General features: G+C 42.2%; 1 protein-coding gene across 2 annotated transcripts in view; it reads left to right on the top strand.

Annotated features, from left to right (window-relative positions):
- Positions 1–20,323, top strand: part of cenps (centromere protein S) — a 68,442-nt gene extending 48,119 nt beyond the window's left edge. For both annotated transcript variants that reach the window (XM_072477871.1, XM_072477870.1), the window contains exons 3-5: positions 3,989–4,022; positions 16,571–16,637; positions 19,702–20,323. In XM_072477871.1, coding sequence (XP_072333972.1) covers positions 3,989–4,022; positions 16,571–16,637; positions 19,702–19,854 — 254 coding nt within the window. In that variant the 3' untranslated portion in view covers positions 19,855–20,323. The remainder of the gene's footprint in view (positions 1–3,988; positions 4,023–16,570; positions 16,638–19,701) is intronic.
- The last annotated feature ends 119 nt before the right edge of the window (positions 20,324–20,442 follow it).

The following is a 20,442-nucleotide window of genomic DNA, read 5'->3' as shown; positions in this document are numbered from 1 at the left end:
CAGGCCAGCAGCACGGTTCGATTCCCGTACCAGCCTCCCCGAACAGGCGCCGGAATGTGGCGACTAGGGGCTTTTCACAGTAACTTCATTTGAAGCCTACTTGTGACAATAAGCGATTTTCATTTCATTTTCATTGTCCTGCTGACATGTTAAGCTAACTAGTTTCCACCTTTTTGTTTCCCTCCCACTTTGAATAAAGGAGTTACACTCACTATTTTCCAATTGAATCGAGGGAATTTTGGAAAATTAAAACCAGTGCATCATCTATCTCACTAGCCACTCCTTTTAAGACCTCCGGGTGAAGTACATCAGGACCCTGGGACTTGTCATCCCACAGTTGCAAAATCTTTCTCAGTACCACTTCCCTAGTGATTGTAATCTTCCTGAGTTCCTGCCTCCCATTTCGAAATTTACAGCTATTTTGGGAATGTTGCTTGTATCCTCTATAGTGAAGACTGATGCAAAATACCTGTCAATTCATCTGCCATCTCCTTGTTTTTCATTATTGGATTTGGAGATGAGGAACAGGCTTTGCGGAATTGGGAGGTGAGTTACTTGCTGCAGGATTCTGAGCCTCTGTCCTGCTCTTGTAGCCACAGTATTCATGGGGTGGTGGTGGTGTACTGGTATTATCACTGGAATAGTATCCAGAGAGCCAGAGTAATGGTCTGGGGTCCTGGGTTTGAATCCCACATGGCAGATGGTGAATTTTGAATAAAAAACCTGGAATTAAAAGTCTAATAATGAAACCATTTTCGATTGTCGTAAAAATCCATCTGGTTCACTAATGTACTTCAAGGAAGGAAATCTGCCGTCCTTACCCGGTCTGGCTACATGTGACTCCAGACCCACGCACAATGCGGTTGACTCGTAACTGCCCCCCACTGAAATGGCCTAGCAAGCCGCTCATGGGCAATTAGGGATGGGCCAGCCAGCGATGCCCACATCCCAAGAACAGAAACAAAACCATAGACAATATGTAGGCCACTCTGCACCTCTAGCCTGCCCCGCCAATCAGTATAATAATGGCTGACCCTCTACCTCAACGCTATACTCCCACGCTCTCCACATGCCTTCAGAGTATAGATATCTCATTTCCATCTTCAATATATTCATTGACTTGGCCTCCACAGCTTTCTATGGTAGAGAAATCCACAGGTTCTTCACCCTCTGAGTGAAGACATTTATCCTCCTCTCAGCTCTAAATGGCCTACTCTGTATCCCAAGACTGTGACCCCTTGTTCTGGCCACCCCCAGCCAGGTGAAATAACATCCCTGCATCCAGTATGACCGGCCCTGTCAGAATTTTATACATTTCAGTCAGATCCCCTTGCATCTTTCTAGAAGTGAATACTTGATTGAGTCTTTCCTCAGCTGATTCAGTTCATTTTCTGGCCAGTGGTGGCCTACAGGATGTTGATAATTGAGGATCAGCAAGGGTAATGCAATTGAATGTCAAGGGACAAGGTTAGATTCCTCCTCTTGTTGGGGATGATAATTGCCTGGGACGTGTGATGCAAGTGTGACTTGCCACATGTCAACCCAAGCCTGGCTATTGTCCAGCTGCATTTGGACATGGACTGCTCCAGTATCTGAGGAGTTGCAAATGGTGCTGAACAGAGTACGATCATCAGTGAACATCCCCAATTCTGACCTTATGATGGAAGGAAGGTAATTGATGAAGCAGCTGAAGATGGTTGAGCCTAAGACACTACCCTGAGGAACTCCTGCAGTGATGTCCTGGGACTGAGATGGTTGAACTCCAATAACCACAACCATCTTCCTTTGTGCCAGGTATGACTTCAACCAGCAGATCGGTTACCTCTGGTTCCAATTGACTCCAGTTTAATTAAATCTCCTTGATGCCATACTCAGTCAAATGTTGCCCTGATGTCAAGGGCAGCTCTTTTGTTCATGTTTGAACCAAGGCTGTAATGAGGTGAGGAGCCGAATAATACTGGCAGATCCCAAACTGAGTATTAATGAGGTTATTGCTGAGTAAGTATCAGTTGATAGCACAGTTGATGGCCCCTTCCATTCCTTACTGATGATCAACGGTAGACTGATGGGAAGGTAATTTGTCAGGTCAGATTTGTCCTGCTTTTTCTGTACAGGACAAACTGGGGCAGTTTTCCGCATTGCTGTAGCTGCCAGTGTTGTAGCTGTACTGGAACAGCTTGACTAGGAGTGCAGTAAGTTCTGGAGAACAAGTCTTTAGTACTATTGCCAGGATATTGTTAGGGACTCTAGCTTTTGCAATATCCAGTGCCTTCAGCTGCTTCTTGATATCACGTGGTGAATTGAATTGGCTGAAGTCTGGCATCTGTGAAGTTGGAGAGCTCCGGAGGAGGCAGAGATGGATCTTCCACTCAGCACATCTGGCTGAAGATTGTTGCGAATGCACTGATGTGCTGGGTTCCCCCATCATTGAGGATGGGGATATTTGTGGGGCCTCCTCCGCTAGTGAATTGTTTAGTTGTCCATCGCCATTCACGACTGGATGTGGCAGGACTGTAGAGGCTTGATCCATTGGTTGTGAATTGCTTACTCTATCACATGATGCCTACACAGGTTTGCCGCACATGTACTCCTGAGTTGCAGCATCACCAGGGTGATACACCATTTTTAGGTATGCCTGGTTATACTCCTGGCATGCTCTCCTGCAAACTTCATTGAACTAAGGTTGATCCCTTGGCTTGATGGTAATGGTAGTGTGTGGGATCTGCTGCTCCATCTACTTGAATGGCTTCCTGAACCATGGTGCCGTGGTCAGTTTACTCATCCGCCCTGCAACCCCCATTCAATTACAAAGGCCGAGACTCCTGCACACCTGCTCTCTGAGTTCCCTTACCGCCTGTCATTGAATGCTGACCAAATCAGACCCTATCCTAAGCGGGTGACTGCATCCTCGTACAAAATATCCAGGTAACTTTCCCCCTCTTTAATATTAGTGTTGCAGTGTTTGCAGTTCTGCCCCCAGCTCAATGACTAAGCCGAAGCTTCTTGAGCTGCAAACACTTGCTGCAGCCGTAACACATTAACTATCCTGCCATCCTTCATGTGTTTTAATTAATTAATTACTTATATTCTTCTCTTTTTTAAAAATTTTCCTTTTTTATATATTTTATTAACTTTACCACCTGGTTCACATTCTACTTCAAACCTTGTGACCATGGTCATTCACCAAATACTTTTCTTGCAGTTCCCACTCTTGCCTACCAGCTTCAAGCAGAGCGCTGATTTAGAACATGGCCCTTCAGTTAAAATCAGCAGTGTCACACTTTCTTCCAAATTGTAAGGTCTGCTTTGTCTTCTCTCTCTTCCCCCCCGGCCCCCAGTACCCCTTCACCTGTACCTGCCTTCACCCCCCCCCATTCTAAATGAATTCTGAATGAGACGAGCAGGGCAACCATTCCAACATAGTTAATAAGATTTTGCAACAATTAGACCTGGCTCTCTCTCATAGTGTTAACTGTGAAATTACTTCTTGAATTTCATTTCCAGTCTTCACAGGAGAGTGTAGCCTAAAGTAATACACTTCTGTAATAAATCCCTAAATATCCTTGGGATCATTTCTGGTGCAATCTATTTTGTTGGGGATGTTTTGCTGGCAAATCATCATGTAAACTGTATGCAGCTGTTGCTGGATAACAAATGTATATTTGTGTTGAGTTATGATTTGTTGCCTTGGGGGCAGCACAGATGCACTGTTGCCTCACTGCGCCGAGGACCAGGGTGCGATCCCGGCCCCGGGTCACTGTCCGTGTGGAGTTTGCACATTCTCCCCGTGTCTGTTTGGGACTCACCCCCACAACCCAAAGATGTGCAGGGTAAGTGGATTGGCCACGCTAAATTGCCCCTTAATTGGGGAAAAAAAAAGAATTGGGTACTCTAAATTTATTTTTAAAAAATAATTTGTTGTCCTTCGTCACCTGCAAAAGTTTTAGGCGTTAGTTATTTAAATACTTTGTTTCTTTTTGTTTTTCAGAGAATTTTGCCACAGACCTCGAGCTTTTTGCGAAGTAAGTAGTAATGTGCATTTCAATCTTAACTGATATCTGAGAATACAGGGCTCTTATGTGGTTAAACCGCCTGGTAAGTTGTGTTCCTCTACAAACAGTATAATGGAGATTAGCCGATGGGCAGAGGAAGGAAAACCTTTGTTCATCAAAGGGAGTAATAATATTACTGAAAAGAGCGACGTGCTGTTGAAATGTTTGTCTTGCACCTATCAGATCCGATGTGCAAGTAGCAATAGTAAAGGGAACTTTATACTGCATGAGAGGAGTGCTGATTGGTTGGCAAGTGGACTCAGATTTGTCAAGGTGGAGCACAGAGAATGCGCCAGGGAATGGCTGTACCCCAACCTTTTGTTTACTTGATAACGGTGCAATAAGTGAATATGTTCCTTCTGTCTGCAGAAGACAGGGCCCTGTGTGTGAATTATATGTAGCTTTCAGCATGCAAGCTCCACTGATAATCTTAAATTGGCTCTCGGTGTAATCCTTAGTGCAATCAGGATTGTTTAGCAAGTGCTGTCCAATCACAGAATCACGTCTAATGTTGGACACCCTGTTTTAAGTTGTTCAAGCATGGACTGGTTGGGTATAGCCTGTTCCTTGCCTGTTGCGAACAGCCAAAAGGAAGTGCTGTTTGATACCGTACAGCCTTCATACCTGACATCACATCAGCATTGAAACTCACATAGCACATCACTCAATTGTGTTATGTGCAGAATGTCTTTTTGACATCCTGTTAGTGGAGAATGCCACTTGTGTTGCTACTGCATGGTAGCAGCGTAAAACTATTAGCTTCACCTGTACTCAAATTTTTTGAGACACCTTGCCCTTCCAGATTAATCTTAGGTAATCGGGGCACTTTTCAGGACCGAAAGTGGCAATATGCGTGCAATAGATTAGCTCGGCTCATGTTCAGGATTCAGCAATCCCGATTGCACTAAAAATTACACTGGCAACCAATTTAAGATTATCAGTGGAGCTTGCATGCTGAAAGCTTCATATATTCACACACGGGGCCCTGTCCTCTGCAGACAGAAGGAACATGTTCACGTATTGCACCATTAAGTAAGAAAAAGCTTTGCGTGAAAAAGGGCAATTAAATTTTTCAACTAACTCCTTAAACCTAGCAACCCCCCCCCCCCTGCAACCACACACACAAGTCCCCAAACCTCTCCAGGCCCTTCCCCTCTCAAGACTTCAATATCGAGTCCAAACCAGCTGGTTGGTGATTATTATAAATAGGGGTCAGAGAAAGGATCTTGAAATGCTGCCTAAACTGCTTCTAAATTCTCCGGAAGGAGACCACTGCTGGATTCCATGAAAATCTACCAGGGGAAAATGGCATTGATGCAGTAACTATTTCATGCAGACTAGAGGTAGTACAGGAGCACGCTTCCAATGTCCCCATATGGATCTGGGATCGCCAAGCCACAATCATATTTTCTCTTTTTAAAAAAATAATTTTTATCAAAGGTTTTCATAAAATATCAATAACAAAATGAAAAAAGGAACCCAACAGGGTTAAGTACAAAACACAATCTAGAAAAGCAATACCCCCCCCCACCGTACATAAATAATAAATTAACATTAACACCCCGACTTAACACAACAGGTATATACACCCCCTGAGACCCTTCAGTGTAAATAACAAAAACAATAATAAAGTAACCCCCCCCCCCCCGTGCTGCTGCTGCCATTGACCAATGTCTATCGTTCTGCCAGGAAGTCTAAGAACGGTTGCCACTGCCTAAAGAACCCTTGTACCGACCCTCTCAAGGCAAATTTCACCTTTTCCAATTTAATGAACCCTGCCATATCACTGATCCAGGATTCCACGCTTGGGGGCCTCGCATATTTCCACTGAAGAAGAAGAATCCTTCGCCGGGCTACCAGGGGCGCAAAGGCCAGAATTCCGGTCTCTTTCGCCTCCTGCACTCCCGGCTCCTCTGCCACCCCAATACTGCGAGCCCCCAGCCCGGTTTGACCCTGGATCCTACCACCCTCGACACTGTCCTCGCTACGCCCTTCCAAAATTCCTCCAGCGCTGGGCATGCCCAGAATTTATGGGTGTGATTTGCTGGGCTCCCTGAGCACCTAACACACCTGTCCTCACCCCCCAAAAACCGGCTCATCCTTGTCCCGGTCATGTGTGCCCTGTGCAGCACCTTAAACTGCATGAGGCTGAGCCTCGCGCACGATGAGGAAGAGTTCACCCTCCCTAGGGCATCTGCCCACGTCCCTTCCTCAATCTCCTCTCCCAACTCCTCCTCCTACTTACCTTTCACCTCCACCACTGAGGCCTCCTCCTCCTCCTGCATCACCTGGTAAGTTTCCGAGATCTTCAACCCCCCATCCCCGAGAGCACAACCGTATTTTCTTAATATTGGTTGCCCAATTGTAAAATAGCAAAATGGGCAGGGCTTAGCCCCCCGACTACCTGTCTCTTTGGAGCAATGCATCACAGATTCTGGAAGTTCTATCTGCTCAAATAAAGGAAGATATCAATTTGCTGACCATAAAGATTTGGGGAGGAAAGAAGAATAAAAATCTCTGGAGCATGTTCATTTTAATAGCCTGAACCCTACCCACCAAGGATAGTGGCAAGGCTGTTCCACCTCTGCAAGTCCATTTTAATACTGCTAACCAGTTTAATGTATGAACTCTTAAGTTATCAGGGAAGCTCCCGACTGGAGATGAAGAAAAATAGTTATAAACAACAATATACCAAGACCCCATATTCCTTGTGCTCCAAAAGGAGGCTATATATTATCATAACAGAAGTCCACATAGTGCAAAATGAAATGAAATGAAAATCGCTTATTGTCACAAGTAGGCTTCAAATGAAGTTACTGTGAAAAGCCCCTAGTCGTCACATTCCGGCGCCTGTTCGGGGAGGCTGGTACGGGAATCCCAAATCTAAACCAGAACTGTAAGAATTCAATCCTGACAGGAAAAAACAAGAACAAGCCTAAAACCCCCAACAATGTAACAATTCAACATGTCCGTCAACAGAAATGAAAACTGAATTACACCACACCAAACTTGTGTTTTTTAATGAGAATCAGCATCTCCCGGCACACCGAATAAATAGTCTTTTCCCTCCAAAGTTACTCTGAACCGGGCTGGGTAGACCAGACCAATCCAAATCAAACCGGACTTAACTTTTATACAGGGCAGCCCTGTTCTTCCCCAGCTCCACACCCATGATAGAACCTGATAGAGTGGCCTTCCCACTTATAGTCACAGTGTTCCATCGCCCATCTCAAAGCTCTCTTCTTTCCCTGAAACTGTGGAACCTCACTATCACTGCACAAAGTGGATCTTCAGGATGAAGCCTCGGCTAGAGTGTACGATGGGCTCGATCCAACACAGGTGGAGATGTGAATCACCCTCGTCCATCCTCTTACTGAACATGCCTGAGAAATACTCTGGGCGTTGGGCCTGCCATCCCCTCCGACAGCCCCACAATTCGAATATTCTGCCTCATTGGACTATTTTCGAAGTCCTTCGTCTTGGCTCTCAATGACGTATTCGCTTCGACCGACGAAGACCGTTCAGACTCCAGCGAGACAATCCTGTTGTCTGACAGGGCCACTTCCATATCTTTGATCGTGGCTCCCTGGGATTCCACAGTCTGATTGGTTTTCCCCAGGATCGTTCGAATGGGGGCCACGGCCTCTTCGATTTTCTGAGATCCTCCGACATATTACATCAGTGCTTTTCGAATTCCTTCTTCAAGCTACTGGAAAGCACCTCAGCTGTTAGCGAGTGGACGGAGCATCAGAAACTGACTCCGCCATTTTACCTGCGGATGAGTTACGAGTGACCTCAGACTCCGTCATTGACCTCCTGCTCCCTGCCTTCTTTTCCTTGGCTTCTTTTGGGCATTTCTGTCATTCGAGATCCTTATTACACTAATTCTGTGGGTTTTCAAGAGTAAACAAGCACTCCAACGGGAGCCACCTTGTGCGCATCTTGCCCCTTCATTGCGCGACTGGAAGTTCACACTTTGGCATTATTAATACGCTTGAAAACGTACACGGGCATAATCTTGAGTCTGATGCACTTTCGGAGAAAATCAATTGATAGCTTACCTGTTCTTAACTTTAACTGAGAGTCAAACTATTTTGATTGTATCAGGAATTTGGTCTTTGCTGTACCTCTGTCTCAGGTATGCAAATGTTGTTCGGTAGTACAGATCTTGAGAGTAGTACTGAGAATAATATTTGTTTAGTTGAAATAGGCTCAAAGCATGGACATGCTTCTTCTATCTAATAATAAGAATAATCTTTATTATAGTCACAAGTAGGCTTACATTAACACTGCAATGAAATTACTGTGAAAGATTATTATTATCTTCAAAGGACCAGGCTCAGTGTGTGAATATATGTGGCTTCTAACACGCTTAAATTAGCTACAGTCTCACGATTCAGAGAGCGTTTGAGCAAGATGCAATTGTGAGCCCGACTGATGATCTTAAATTGGTTGTCAGTATCATTCTTATGTTATGGGCGAGGCGTTTTCAGAACCCCAAAATGTATCATGGAGTTCAACCAACCTCTCCCTTTAATGGATTTGTTGCTTTTCCTAGCACACGGCTTTTTCCCTAGGTGTGGGATTACAATTATGGACACGTGGGTTTTTAAACACAAAACACTGTTTATTCCATGAACTCATAATTTTCCCCAGGGTAGAGGGGTCAATTACTAGGGGGCATAGGTTTAAGGTGAGAGGGGCAAGGTTTAGAGTAGATGTACGAGGCAAGTTTTTTACGCAGAGGATAGTGGGTGCCTGGAACTCGCTACCGGAGGAGGTGGTGGAAGCAGGGACGATAGGGACATTTAAGGGGCATCTTGACAAATACATGAATAGGATGGGAATAGAAGGATACGGACCCAGGAAGTGTAGAAGATTGTAGTTTAGTCGGGCAGCATGGTCGGCACGGGCTTGGAGGGCCGAAGGGCCTGTTCCTGTGCTGTACATTTCTTTGTTCTTTGTTCAACTTAACATCTTAAATAAACATTGGATCTCTTAACACCCCTTACTTCAAAGATAACTCAGAAAATATTGCAACAGTAAATAATTCCTTAAAATGTTCCTTCAAACTTCCAAGAGACTTAACACCTTTAAACAGTATCACATCAGGTTAAAGGATGTATATATTTTCTGTAGAATGGCAGAGATATATTAGCTTGGTTGATTTCAGCTCCAGCACCTTGCTTTCTTCTTGCAGCTCTCTGGACACACACAGACACACCCACTGCTTTTTAAACTGAAACTAAAAGCCTGCAAAACTAAACTGCAAAATGGCTGACCTGACCTCCGCCCCACCCACTCTCTGACGTCACTGTTTTCTTAAAGGTACATTGCTTAAACATCCATGTCTTAAAGGTACCCTCACATGACACCTCCCCCCAAGAAAAAAAAAAACCCATCAACTTCAAGATGGTTTCATTTTTCACCTTTGCACCATCAATTAAGAAATGCACACCGTAAAATTACTTTTACGTTTCACAAAAAAAACCCACACGCAAACAGGCATAATAATATAGTCCATTTTTCTTTGCTCTTCTTCCTCCAACCGAAAACCTTCTTGATTGACAGACTCTTTGAACAAAGTCTCTGCACGATCCACCCATTCCTCCAGTCCTCGGCATTTCTCTTTAGAATCAGATACTTTATTTTAATCTGACCACAGAGTCTCTTGCAATTCTCCAATACAGGAACATTGGTGATCACAGCTTTCAGGCAGTCAAATGCCTGTTGAAAGTCCGCTGTCCATTGAAATTTTTTACGTTTCTTCAGCAATTCCATCAGTGGAGTAATCACGCCACAAAACATTTGCACAACTGTTCGATCAAATCCACTCATGCTAAGAAATCGCATTATTTCCCTTCGGCTTGAGGATAACGGAAACTCCGCAAGGAAAGTGATTCGGGCTTCTCCAAATTCACTTTTGGCTAGGTTCATCACCAAACCCGCCTCCTGAAGTCGATCGAAGAACTCCATACAATGTTTTAAATGCTCTTTCCATGTCTGGAAGTTGGAAATAAAAGCAGATTGTCCCACTTTCTCCATGCAATCCTTCAATGGTGGGACAGGATAAGAATCCGTTCTTGTAACTGCATTCACCTTTCTATAGTCCACACACAACCGTTGGGTACCATCTGGTTTAGGTACCATCACTATGGGTGAGCTCCATTGGCTGCAACCCACTTCAATTATGCCATTCTTCAGCATACTCTCAATCTCTCTGTTAACCTGTACCAACTTTAAAGGGTTAAGTCTATATGGATGTTGTTTGATAGGAACAGCATTTCCCACATCTATATCATGTATAGCCATTTTAGTACTTCCCAATTTATCTCTGCAAACTTGCCCATGTGATATCAATAACTCTTTCAGGTCAGTTTGTTTTTCCTCTGGAAGGTAACTTAACAATTCATCCCAATTTTTAAGAACATCCTCATTTTCCAATTTAATTTGAGGTATGTCAAATTCACAGTCATCTGGATTTGGTTCGTCACTTGGAGTTAGAATCATTAAAACCTCCTTTTTCTCCCCTTCCCTTTCAAAGTGTACCTTAGCATATTCACATGACACACTCAGTGAGTCTTCCTTCTATCTGGTGTTTTTACCACATAATTCACCTCACTTAATTTCCTTTCAATCTGATATGGTCCACAAAACGTAGCTTTTAAAGGCTCACCTACCACTGGTAACAACACTAAAACTTTATCTCCACTGCCAAAACTACGAACTTTGGATTTCTTGTCCGCTACCCGTTTCATCACATTTTGTGCAACTTTCAAATGTTGTCTAGCCAATTCACCTGCTCTATTTAATCGTTCCCTAAAATTTGACACGTAATCCAATAGTTTAATTTCCGATTTCTCACCCACCAATTGTTCCTTAATCAATTTAAGTGGTCCTCTTACCTCATGACCAAAATTTAGTTCAAAAGGACTAAATTTGGTAGACTCATTAGGTGCATCCCTAATTGCAAACAATACGAATGGGATTCCTGTATCCCAATCCTCTGGATAATCTTGACAATACGCCCTCAACATTGTCTTTAATGTCTGATGCCACCTTTCTAACGCTCCCTGCGATTCTGGATGGTACGCAGTTGATTTAAATTGTTTTATTCCTAAGCTATCCATAACTTCTTTGAATAACTTTAAAGTAAAATTTGTTCCTTGATCCAATTGAATTTCTGTGGGTAGTCCATATCGAGTAAAGAATTTAAGTAACTTCTCCACAATCCTTTTAGCTGTAAAATTACATACTGGAATGGCGTCTGGAAACCTAGTAGACACATCCATTACAGTCAAAAGATATTGATTCCCACTTTTTGTTTTACGAAGCGGTCCTACACAATCGATTAGGACCCTTGTAAAAGGTTCCTCAAATGCTGGAATGGGTATTAAGGGCGCTGGTTTTATCACTGCTTGAGGTTTCTCTATCACTTGACATGTGTGACATGATTGACAAAATGTAACTACATCTTTATTTAGTCCAGGCCAATAAAAATGTTTCTGGATTTTAGGTTGAGTTTTCCTTATTCCCAAATGACCTCCCACTGGTACCTCATGTGCAACTCGCAACACCTCCTTTCTATACCCTACCGGCAATACTACTTGATGAACTTCTGCCCACCTTTCATCCGCCTGCATAAGTACAGGTCTTTAGACATCATTTTTACGGTAATAATACTCTGGTATACTCTCAGATTCCTCTTCCGTATATGCTTTCTGATATATCCGTTTTATTTCTGCATCTTTCTGTTGTAACTCCGCCAATTTTCCTGAACTAAAAATATCCGCCTCCTCCTCCACCTGTTCTTGTTCTTTTTCAACCATCTGATCAAAAATCGTTTCTGATAATTGCAATTCAACTTCATCTTCACTCTTTGATTTCTCCTCTTGTCTTAACCTGTGACTTTGCGACCTTGTTACTACACAATCCGGAAAAATACCAGGATATTTGTCCTTCAACACTCAGTTGTCTGATTTTCCACTGGCTTATCAACCACAGTAGGCATCACTCCCACCTGCGATCCAGCTATATCATTACCCAAGATAAACTGTATTCCTGGACAAGATAGTTTATCTATTACTCCTACTGCCACTTCACCACTCTTCACTAGACTTTCCAACCTTACCTTATATAATGGAACACTACTCCTCTCACCCTGAATTCCACATATCACTACCTTTTCTGGCAACATTCTTCCCAAACTACATAATTCCTCATCTCTTACCATTAAAGATTGATTAGCCCCTGTATCTCTTAAAATTGTGACTTCTTTACCTACTCCTCCTGATACACATGAGTAAACTTTACTCACACAAGTAAATTCTTTAAAGACATCTGGCACCTTCTTAACAATTACTTCTTGAACAGGCTGTACAATCGTTTGCACCTCCTTCGCTTCCCTTGGGCTTTCCTTTACCACTCTAACAAACCCCACTGTCTTATCCTGTTTTACCACATCAGCCTTCCCAGTGCTTTTCTTCAACCACCAACACTGTGACTTTACATGGCCTAGTTTATTACAGTGAAAACATCTGAAACTTTTCATTTCTTTTTCACCCTCCTGGATTTCTTTTTTAATCTGAGATACACTCTCTTTATTGTCTCCCATCAGATCACCTTTACCTTTACCACTTGAGTATTTCTCATGTCCCCAGTTTCTATCCCTCACCGGCTGAAACTGATGTCGGAAACCAATCTTTGATTTATGAACTAATTCATAATCATCTGCCATTTCCGCTGCTAATCTCGCAGTTTTAACCCTCTGTTCTTCAACATGAGTTCTCACTACATCAGGAATTGAATTTTTAAACTCCTCCAAAAGTATAATTTCTCTGAGAGCTTCATACATTTGGTCTATTTTCAAAGCCCTTATCCACCTATCAAAATTACTCTGTTTGAGACTTTCAAACTCCATATATGTTTGATCAAATTCTTTCCTTAAATTTCTAAACCTTTGTCTGTAAGCTTCAGGCACTAGCTCATATGCACTTAAGATGGATTTGTTCACCTCCTCATATGTTCCAGATACCTCCTCCGGTAGTGATGCAAACACTTCACTAGCTCTACCTACCAGCTTTGTTTGAATCAGTAATACCCGCATGTCCTGTGGCCATTTCATTTGTTTAGCTACCTTCTCAAATGAAATGAAAAAGGCTTCCACTTCCTTCTCGTCAAACCTTGGCAATGCTTGGACATATTTAAATAGATCCTCACCATGTCTTCAACTATGCGCTCTTTCTCACTATCCTCATCACTATCATCCAACTGTACGTTTCCCTTTACGTCTGCCAATTTTAACTGATTGTCATGTTTCATGGCCTTTTTCTGACGTTCAAACTCACTCTCTTTATCTTTTTCCCTGATCTGTATCTCCCTTTCCTTTTTTTGTTCTGCTAGGGCTATTCTTTTCTCCTTCTCTCTCCTTTTCTTTTTCCTCTCTCTCTCTTTCTCTTCTTTTTCCTCTCTCTCTCTCTTTCTTTTTCCTCTCTCTCTCTTTCTGTTTCTTTTTCCTCACTCTCACTCTCGTATGCAAGCCGCTTTAATTCTTTCTCATGTTCCATTTGTTTAATTTGCAAGTGAATTTTTGTCATTTCCAATGAGTCAAACTTTATCTCGGGCAACTTTTAAATGCTTAACCACTGCCATAATAACCTCATCTTTTCGCATTTTGTCAGGTAATGTTAACTGCAATGTCCTTGCCAAATCTAATAGTCTGCTTTTTGATTCTGTCCGTAAAGTACTATGTGTGACATTCTCCACCCCCAAAAACTTCTGAGCCTCTGAAAGAGCCATTGTTCACAACACTCTCCCCACTTAAACTAAAATACCACACCAGAAAAGCAACAATCCTTCACTGTCTTTAAGTTCACAAAAGCCAATCCAATAGATAGACTTTTATCTGCCTCGAGCCCCCAATTGTTATGGGCGAGGTGTTTTCAGAACTCCAAAATGTATCATGGAGTTCAACCAACCTCTCCCTTTAATGGATTTATTGCTTTTCCGAGCACGCGGCTTGTTCCCTAGGTGTGGTATTTCAATTATGGACACGTGGGTTTTTAAACACAAAACACTGTTTATTCCATGAACTCAACTTAACATCTTAAATAAACATTGGATCTCTTAACACCCCTTACTTCAAAGATAACTCAGAAAATATTGCAACAGTAAATAACACCTTAAAATGTTCCTTCAAACTTCCAAGAGACTTAACACATTTAAACAGTATCACATCAGGTTAAAGGATATATATATTTTCTGTAGAATGGCAGAGATATATTAGCTTGGTTGATTTCAGCTCCAGCACCTTGCTTTCTTCTTGCAGCTCTCTGGGGACACACACACACCCACCCACTGCTTTTTAAACTGTAACTAAAAACCTGCAAAGCTAAACTGCAAAATGGCTGACCTGACCTCAGCCCCACCCACTCTCTGACATCACTGTTTTCTTAAAGGTACATTGCTTAAACATCCATGTCTTAAAGGTACCCTCACATGACACTACCTTCTCACATGAAATGAAAAAGGCTTCCATTTCCTTCTCGTCAAACCTTGGCAATGCTTGGACATATTTAAATAGATTCCCACCAAGCTTCCGACTATGACGCTCTTTCTCACTATCCTCATCACTATCATCCAACTGTACGTTTCCCTTTACATCTGCCAATTTTAACTCATTGTCATGTTTCATGGCTTTTTCTGAAGTTCAAACTCCCTCTCTTTATCTTTTTCCCTGATCTGTATCTCCTTTTATTTTTATTTTTGTTCTGCTAGGGCTATTCTTTCTTTTCTCCTCTCTACTTTTCTTTTTCCTCTCTCTTTCGCTTTCTTTTTCCTCTCTCTCTTTCCTCTCTCTCACTCTCACATTCAAGCCGCTTTAAATCTTTCTCATGTTCCATTTGTTTAATTTGCAACTGAAGTTTTGCTATATCCAATGAGTCAAACTCTATCTCAGGCAACTTTAAATGATTAACCACCACCATAATTACCTCATCTTTTCACATTTTGTCAGGTAATGTTAACTGCAATGTTCTTGCCAAATCTAACAGTCTGCTTTTCGTTTCTGTCCATAAAGTACTACGTGTGACATTCTCCACCCCCAAAAACTTCTGAGCCTCTGAAAGAGCCATTGTTCACAACACTCTCCCCACTTAAACTAAAATACCACACCGGAAAAGCAACAATCATTCACTGTCTTTAAGTTCACAAAAGCCAATCCAACAGATAGACTTTTATCCGCCTCGAACTCCCAATTGTTATGGGCGAGGCGTTTTCAGAACCCCAAAATGTATCATGGAGTTCAACCAACCTCTCCCTTTAATGGATTTGTTGCTTTTCCTAGCACACGGCTTTTTCCCTAGGTGTGGGATTATAATTATGGACACGTGGGTTTTTAAACACAAAACACTGTTTATTCCATGAACTCAACTTAACATCTTAAATAAACATTGGATCCCTTAACACCACTTACTTCAAAGATAACTCAGAAAATATTGCAACAGTAAATAATTCCTTAAAATGTTCCTTCAAACTTCCAAAAGGCTTCAAAACAGTAACGCACCAGTCACAGTTAAGATATATTTTCTGTTTTATGGCAGAGATATCATAGAATTTCATAGAATTTATAGGGCAGAAGGAGGCCATTCGGCCTATCGAGTCTGCACCGGCTCTTGGAAAGAGCACCCTACCCAAGGTCAACACCTCCACCCTATCCCCATAACCCAGTAACCCCATCCAACACTAAGGGCAATTTTGGACACTAAGGGCAATTTATCATGGCCAATCCACCTAACCTGCAGATCTTTGGACTGTGGGAGGAAACCGGAGCACCCGGAGGAAACCCACGCACACATTGGGAGGACGTGCAGACTCCACACAGACAGTGACCCAAGCCGGAATCGAACCTGGGACCCTGGAGCTGTGAAGCAATTGTGCTATCCACTATGCTACCGTGCTGCCCTTAAATATATATATTTAAGATATATATATATATATATATATATATATACCTACAGATATATATGCTTGGTTGACTTCAGCAGCTCTCTGGAAACACACAGCCACACCCAAGCTGCTTTTTCAAACTGGCTTTCTCCCTTCAATCAACTCACAGCAAACCAGAACTTCTCAAGCTGCTTTCTCAAACTGGCTTTCTCCTTTTAATCAGCTCACAGCAAAAACAGCCAGGCACTTTGAAGCTGCTCTCAGCAAAACCAGCCAGGCACTTTTTAAAACTGAAACTTCAAATTGGCTGAACTGAGCTGAGCTCCACCCACTCAGTGACATCACTGTTTTCTTAAAGGTACATTGTTTAAACATCATGTCTTAAAGGTACTGTCACATGACACTTAGCACAGTCAGAATTGTTGAACAAGTATTGTCCGAGTTCTGAACAATAAAGTTATATTAGTTTCAAATATTTTGAACATAACGTTTTACGTGAGGTTTAAATATATTTTTAGTATTTGTTTTATTTCTTCAATTATGCAGCAGTTCACTTTATTATCTGTCTACAGACATGGAAAACGGACCACTGTCAACACAGATGATGCAAAACTGCTGGCACGGAGGAGCAAAGCACTGGTGAAGTCGCACTTTTTTTTTTTTACACTTGTCATAATATAATTGTGTTCCAATTTGGCCTTACCAATGTAAAACTTAGCAGTATTCTTAATGGAATGCCCATTGAATGAGGGAAAGAACATTCAGACTATAAAAACTTCTCATAGCAGATCATGTGCAAGTTGTACTCATGGACTCATCCTGTTTGTTTACACGAGGATGAAATGTGGTGCCTATATCGGTGACTTAATTAATTCCTTACAATCTTCGTGAGGCACCTCTGGTTAACTTTCACATATGCTATTTCAGTGGCCTCCACAGAACAGCAACAGTAGTGTTATATAGAATGTTTAATCATCTATTAGATTCAGCCTTAATCAAACAGCCAAGTTATGTTAAGTGGATACTTTTATACATTACAACCAAGATTCACACCCCGTTTGTTTCCCTGTAATTCATAGCCAGGTAGCAATGTAGAAACGAGCAAACCAGATTCAATTATTTTGCATCCTTCTTCTTTTCCGACCTGTCCCTCCTTTTAAAGGAATTGATTCCAGCTGGCAGCCCCCATCAGCTCACCCAGCCCATTACTCTTCATGTGTAGACGTAGGTGTGCTATTCAACTATGGAAAGAATCCCAGTTCAGCCTGGTAATGTCCTGATCTGACATCCCTGTGTATCCTGACATGAACACATGTATTTCCCAGCAGGAATGAGGAGCAGAAATATTGGCTTTTTCCTCGAGACCCCCCCAGTTCTGGACTCACCCTTAAGATGAAACATCCTTTCCACATCCACATTGCCAGTACCGTTCAGGATCATGTATGTCAATCAAGTCGCCCCATACTTTCTAAACTCCTGCTGGAAATGAGCCCACTCTCTCTCACCTTTCCTCATAAGACAACCCACTCATTCTAAGTATCAATCTTGTAAACCTCCTCTGAACTGTCTCCAATGCATTTGCATCCTTCCTTAAATAAGGAGACAGCACACAATATTCGAGATGTGGTCTGACCAGTGCCCTGTCCAACTGAAGCATATCCTTACCTTTATATTCAATTCCTTTCTTAATAAAGGATAGCATTCCATTAACTGCCATAATTACTTGCAGTACCTTCCAATCAATTTAGCTTTGCGTTATTTAGTTGAGAGTCTGTTATGCATAATATATTAGTTGCGATCTCGGGTGAAGTTTTTTTAATTGTAGGGTGATGATTTCCAGTTGTGTACTTGTGGTACCTACGTGTGGAATCAAACCTTTCAGTCAGACACCTTATTTGCATCAAGATTAGTGATACCTCTCAGAATTTTAATTACTTGGAGGAGGTCACATCTTAATATTATTTACAGTTGGTGCAAGTTCATTTCCGTCTTTTAAAAAAAAATAAATTGAGAGTACCCAATTATTTTTTTTCCAATTAAGGGGCAATTTAGCGTGGCCAATCAAACTACCCTGCACATCTTTGGGTTGTGGGGGTGAAACCCACGCAGACACGGGGAGAATGTGCAAACCCCACACGGACAGTGACCCAGAGCCGGGATCGAACCTGGGACCTCGGCGCCGTGAGGCAGCAGTGCTAACCACTGCATCACCGTGCTACAGTCTTTTCTTTATAGTTGCCAGCAGCCAAGTTCTGTTGAGAGGATAGCTTTATGTAGTACAAACAAGATTCACACCCAGTTTTCTTTACTTGTAATTCATAGCCAAGTGGCAGAGTGCAGAAACGAACAAGCCGTATTCAATCATACTCCACCTTCATTTATTTTATCCTTTCCCTCAGCAGCAGCGCCATCATCTGTTACAAAACAGGAAGATCTATAATAATTTTTGAGACATTGCTATAGAACAGTACAGCACAGAACCTTCGGCCCTCGATGTTGTGCCGGCTTTGTCCGAAACCAAGATCAAGCTATCCCACTCCCCGTCATTCTGGTGTGCTCCATGTGCCTATCCAATAACCGCTTGAAAGTTCCTAAAGTGTTCGACTCCACTATCACAGCAGGCAGCACCCTAACCACTCTCTGAGTAAAGAACCTACCTCGGACATCCCTCCTATATCTCCCACCCTGAACCTTATAGTTATGCCCCCTTGTAACAGCTACATCCACCCGAGGAAATAGTCTCTGAATGTCCACTCTATCTATCCCCTTCATCATCTTATAAACCTCTATTAAGTCGCCTCTCATCCTCCTCCGCTCCAAAGAGAAAAGCCCTAGCCTTTCCTCATAAGACCTATCCTCCAAACCAGGCAGCATCCTGGTAAATTTCCTTTGCACCCTTTCCAATGCTTCCACATCCTTCCTATAGTGAGGTTACCAGAACTACACACAATACTCCAAATGTATCAATCGACCTCCTTTGAATTCGCTTTACAGAGAGTAGCAGAGTAGTGTTTACTAGACATACAACTCTCCAATCATTCATTAAAGTCATTGGTATATAGAGTAAAAAGCTGAGGCATTAATTCCGTGCAGATCCCTGGGGAACACCACTTGTCACCATATAATGGAAAACTGCTTCTCATCGCAGCAGGGAAAGGAGCAGTTGGTGTTGCATATTTTTTTGCAAATGGCAACTGCATGAATAGTATGATGGTGAGGAACAGGCTTCCTCTTTCCCAGGCACTAATTACATTTGGTTGGAAATAGACCAGGACAAACTGGCAAGAAACCGTAAGCTTATGGAGATCCACACAAATTGGCATTCCAGCTGTGAGAGATGGTTAGTTGGCCTGCCCAACAGACTTGATAGCACTGTTGCTTCACAGCTCCAGGGTTGCAGGTTCGATTCCCGGCTTGGGTCACTGTCTGTGTGGAGTCTGCACCTTCTCCCTATGTCTGCGTGGGTTTCCTCCCACATGTCCCGAAAGACGTGCTGTTAGGTGAATTGGACACTCTGAATTCTCCCTCAGTGTACCCGAACATGCGCGGGAATGTGGCGACTAAGAGCTTTTCACAGTAACTTCATTGCAGTGTTAATGTCTACTTGTGACAATAAAGATTATTATTACTATGTGTTGTTTTTATTTTTCTACATTAAGCTTTTTATTGCTCTATTTAACTATTTGATTTGTTGCTTTTCCAGCTGAACTTCATTACAGAGAAATGTAATGAACTCGCTACCAGTAATGCAGAGCAAAAAGAGAAGAGAACACTCGCCACAGGAAAGGGAAAGAAGAAATCTGATGCCCGCCTCGAGTCCACGGTAACGGAAAGTGACGATGTTACCATTGACTAATCTGCAGAAAAGGCATTTCAAATTTGAAAGTTTACCTTAAGAACTAGAACCGAGAGTAAAGATCACTGTAGGTCACTCAACTTTCCCCAACAGATTTTCTCTTTCATCTTTTCAGAGAGTGGGGAGATGAAACTACAAATGAATGCCAGCATTACATTAAATAGAGCATGAGATGCTTATGGAAACTAACAAATCGCATGTGATAGGGGTAAAATAGGTGTCGGTCTATCTTAGTATGGCTACTAATTTTATAAATGTTACCCAATATCTTTGGAGTATAATTCACAGTTGTATTATATGTCATACATTAGATTCACCCAGGGCTTTTGATACATTGAAATTCGTTTTTGCACTCTTGACAGAAATGTTTAATTTGCCTTTGCTAAATAATAGTGTTTATTTCTTCAATATTTTTGACATTTACATCTGTGTTCAAGTTTTGCATTAAAACAGACTTGTGATAAATTCATATTGATTCTGCATATTTCTGTAAAATACTGGGCTGTTTGTACGCAAGCAGGGAGGGCGAGGAACAACTGCTTTGAGATCGCAGAACCTGGAAAATAGATATCCCTCAGGATCCGGAAA

The sequence above is a fragment of the Scyliorhinus torazame genome, chromosome 16 (assembly GCF_047496885.1).
Source record: "Scyliorhinus torazame isolate Kashiwa2021f chromosome 16, sScyTor2.1, whole genome shotgun sequence".
Lineage (NCBI taxonomy): Eukaryota > Metazoa > Chordata > Chondrichthyes > Carcharhiniformes > Scyliorhinidae > Scyliorhinus > Scyliorhinus torazame.
The sequence above is the reverse complement of the archived record's forward strand: the minus strand, read 5'-3'. Positions and strand labels throughout refer to the sequence as shown.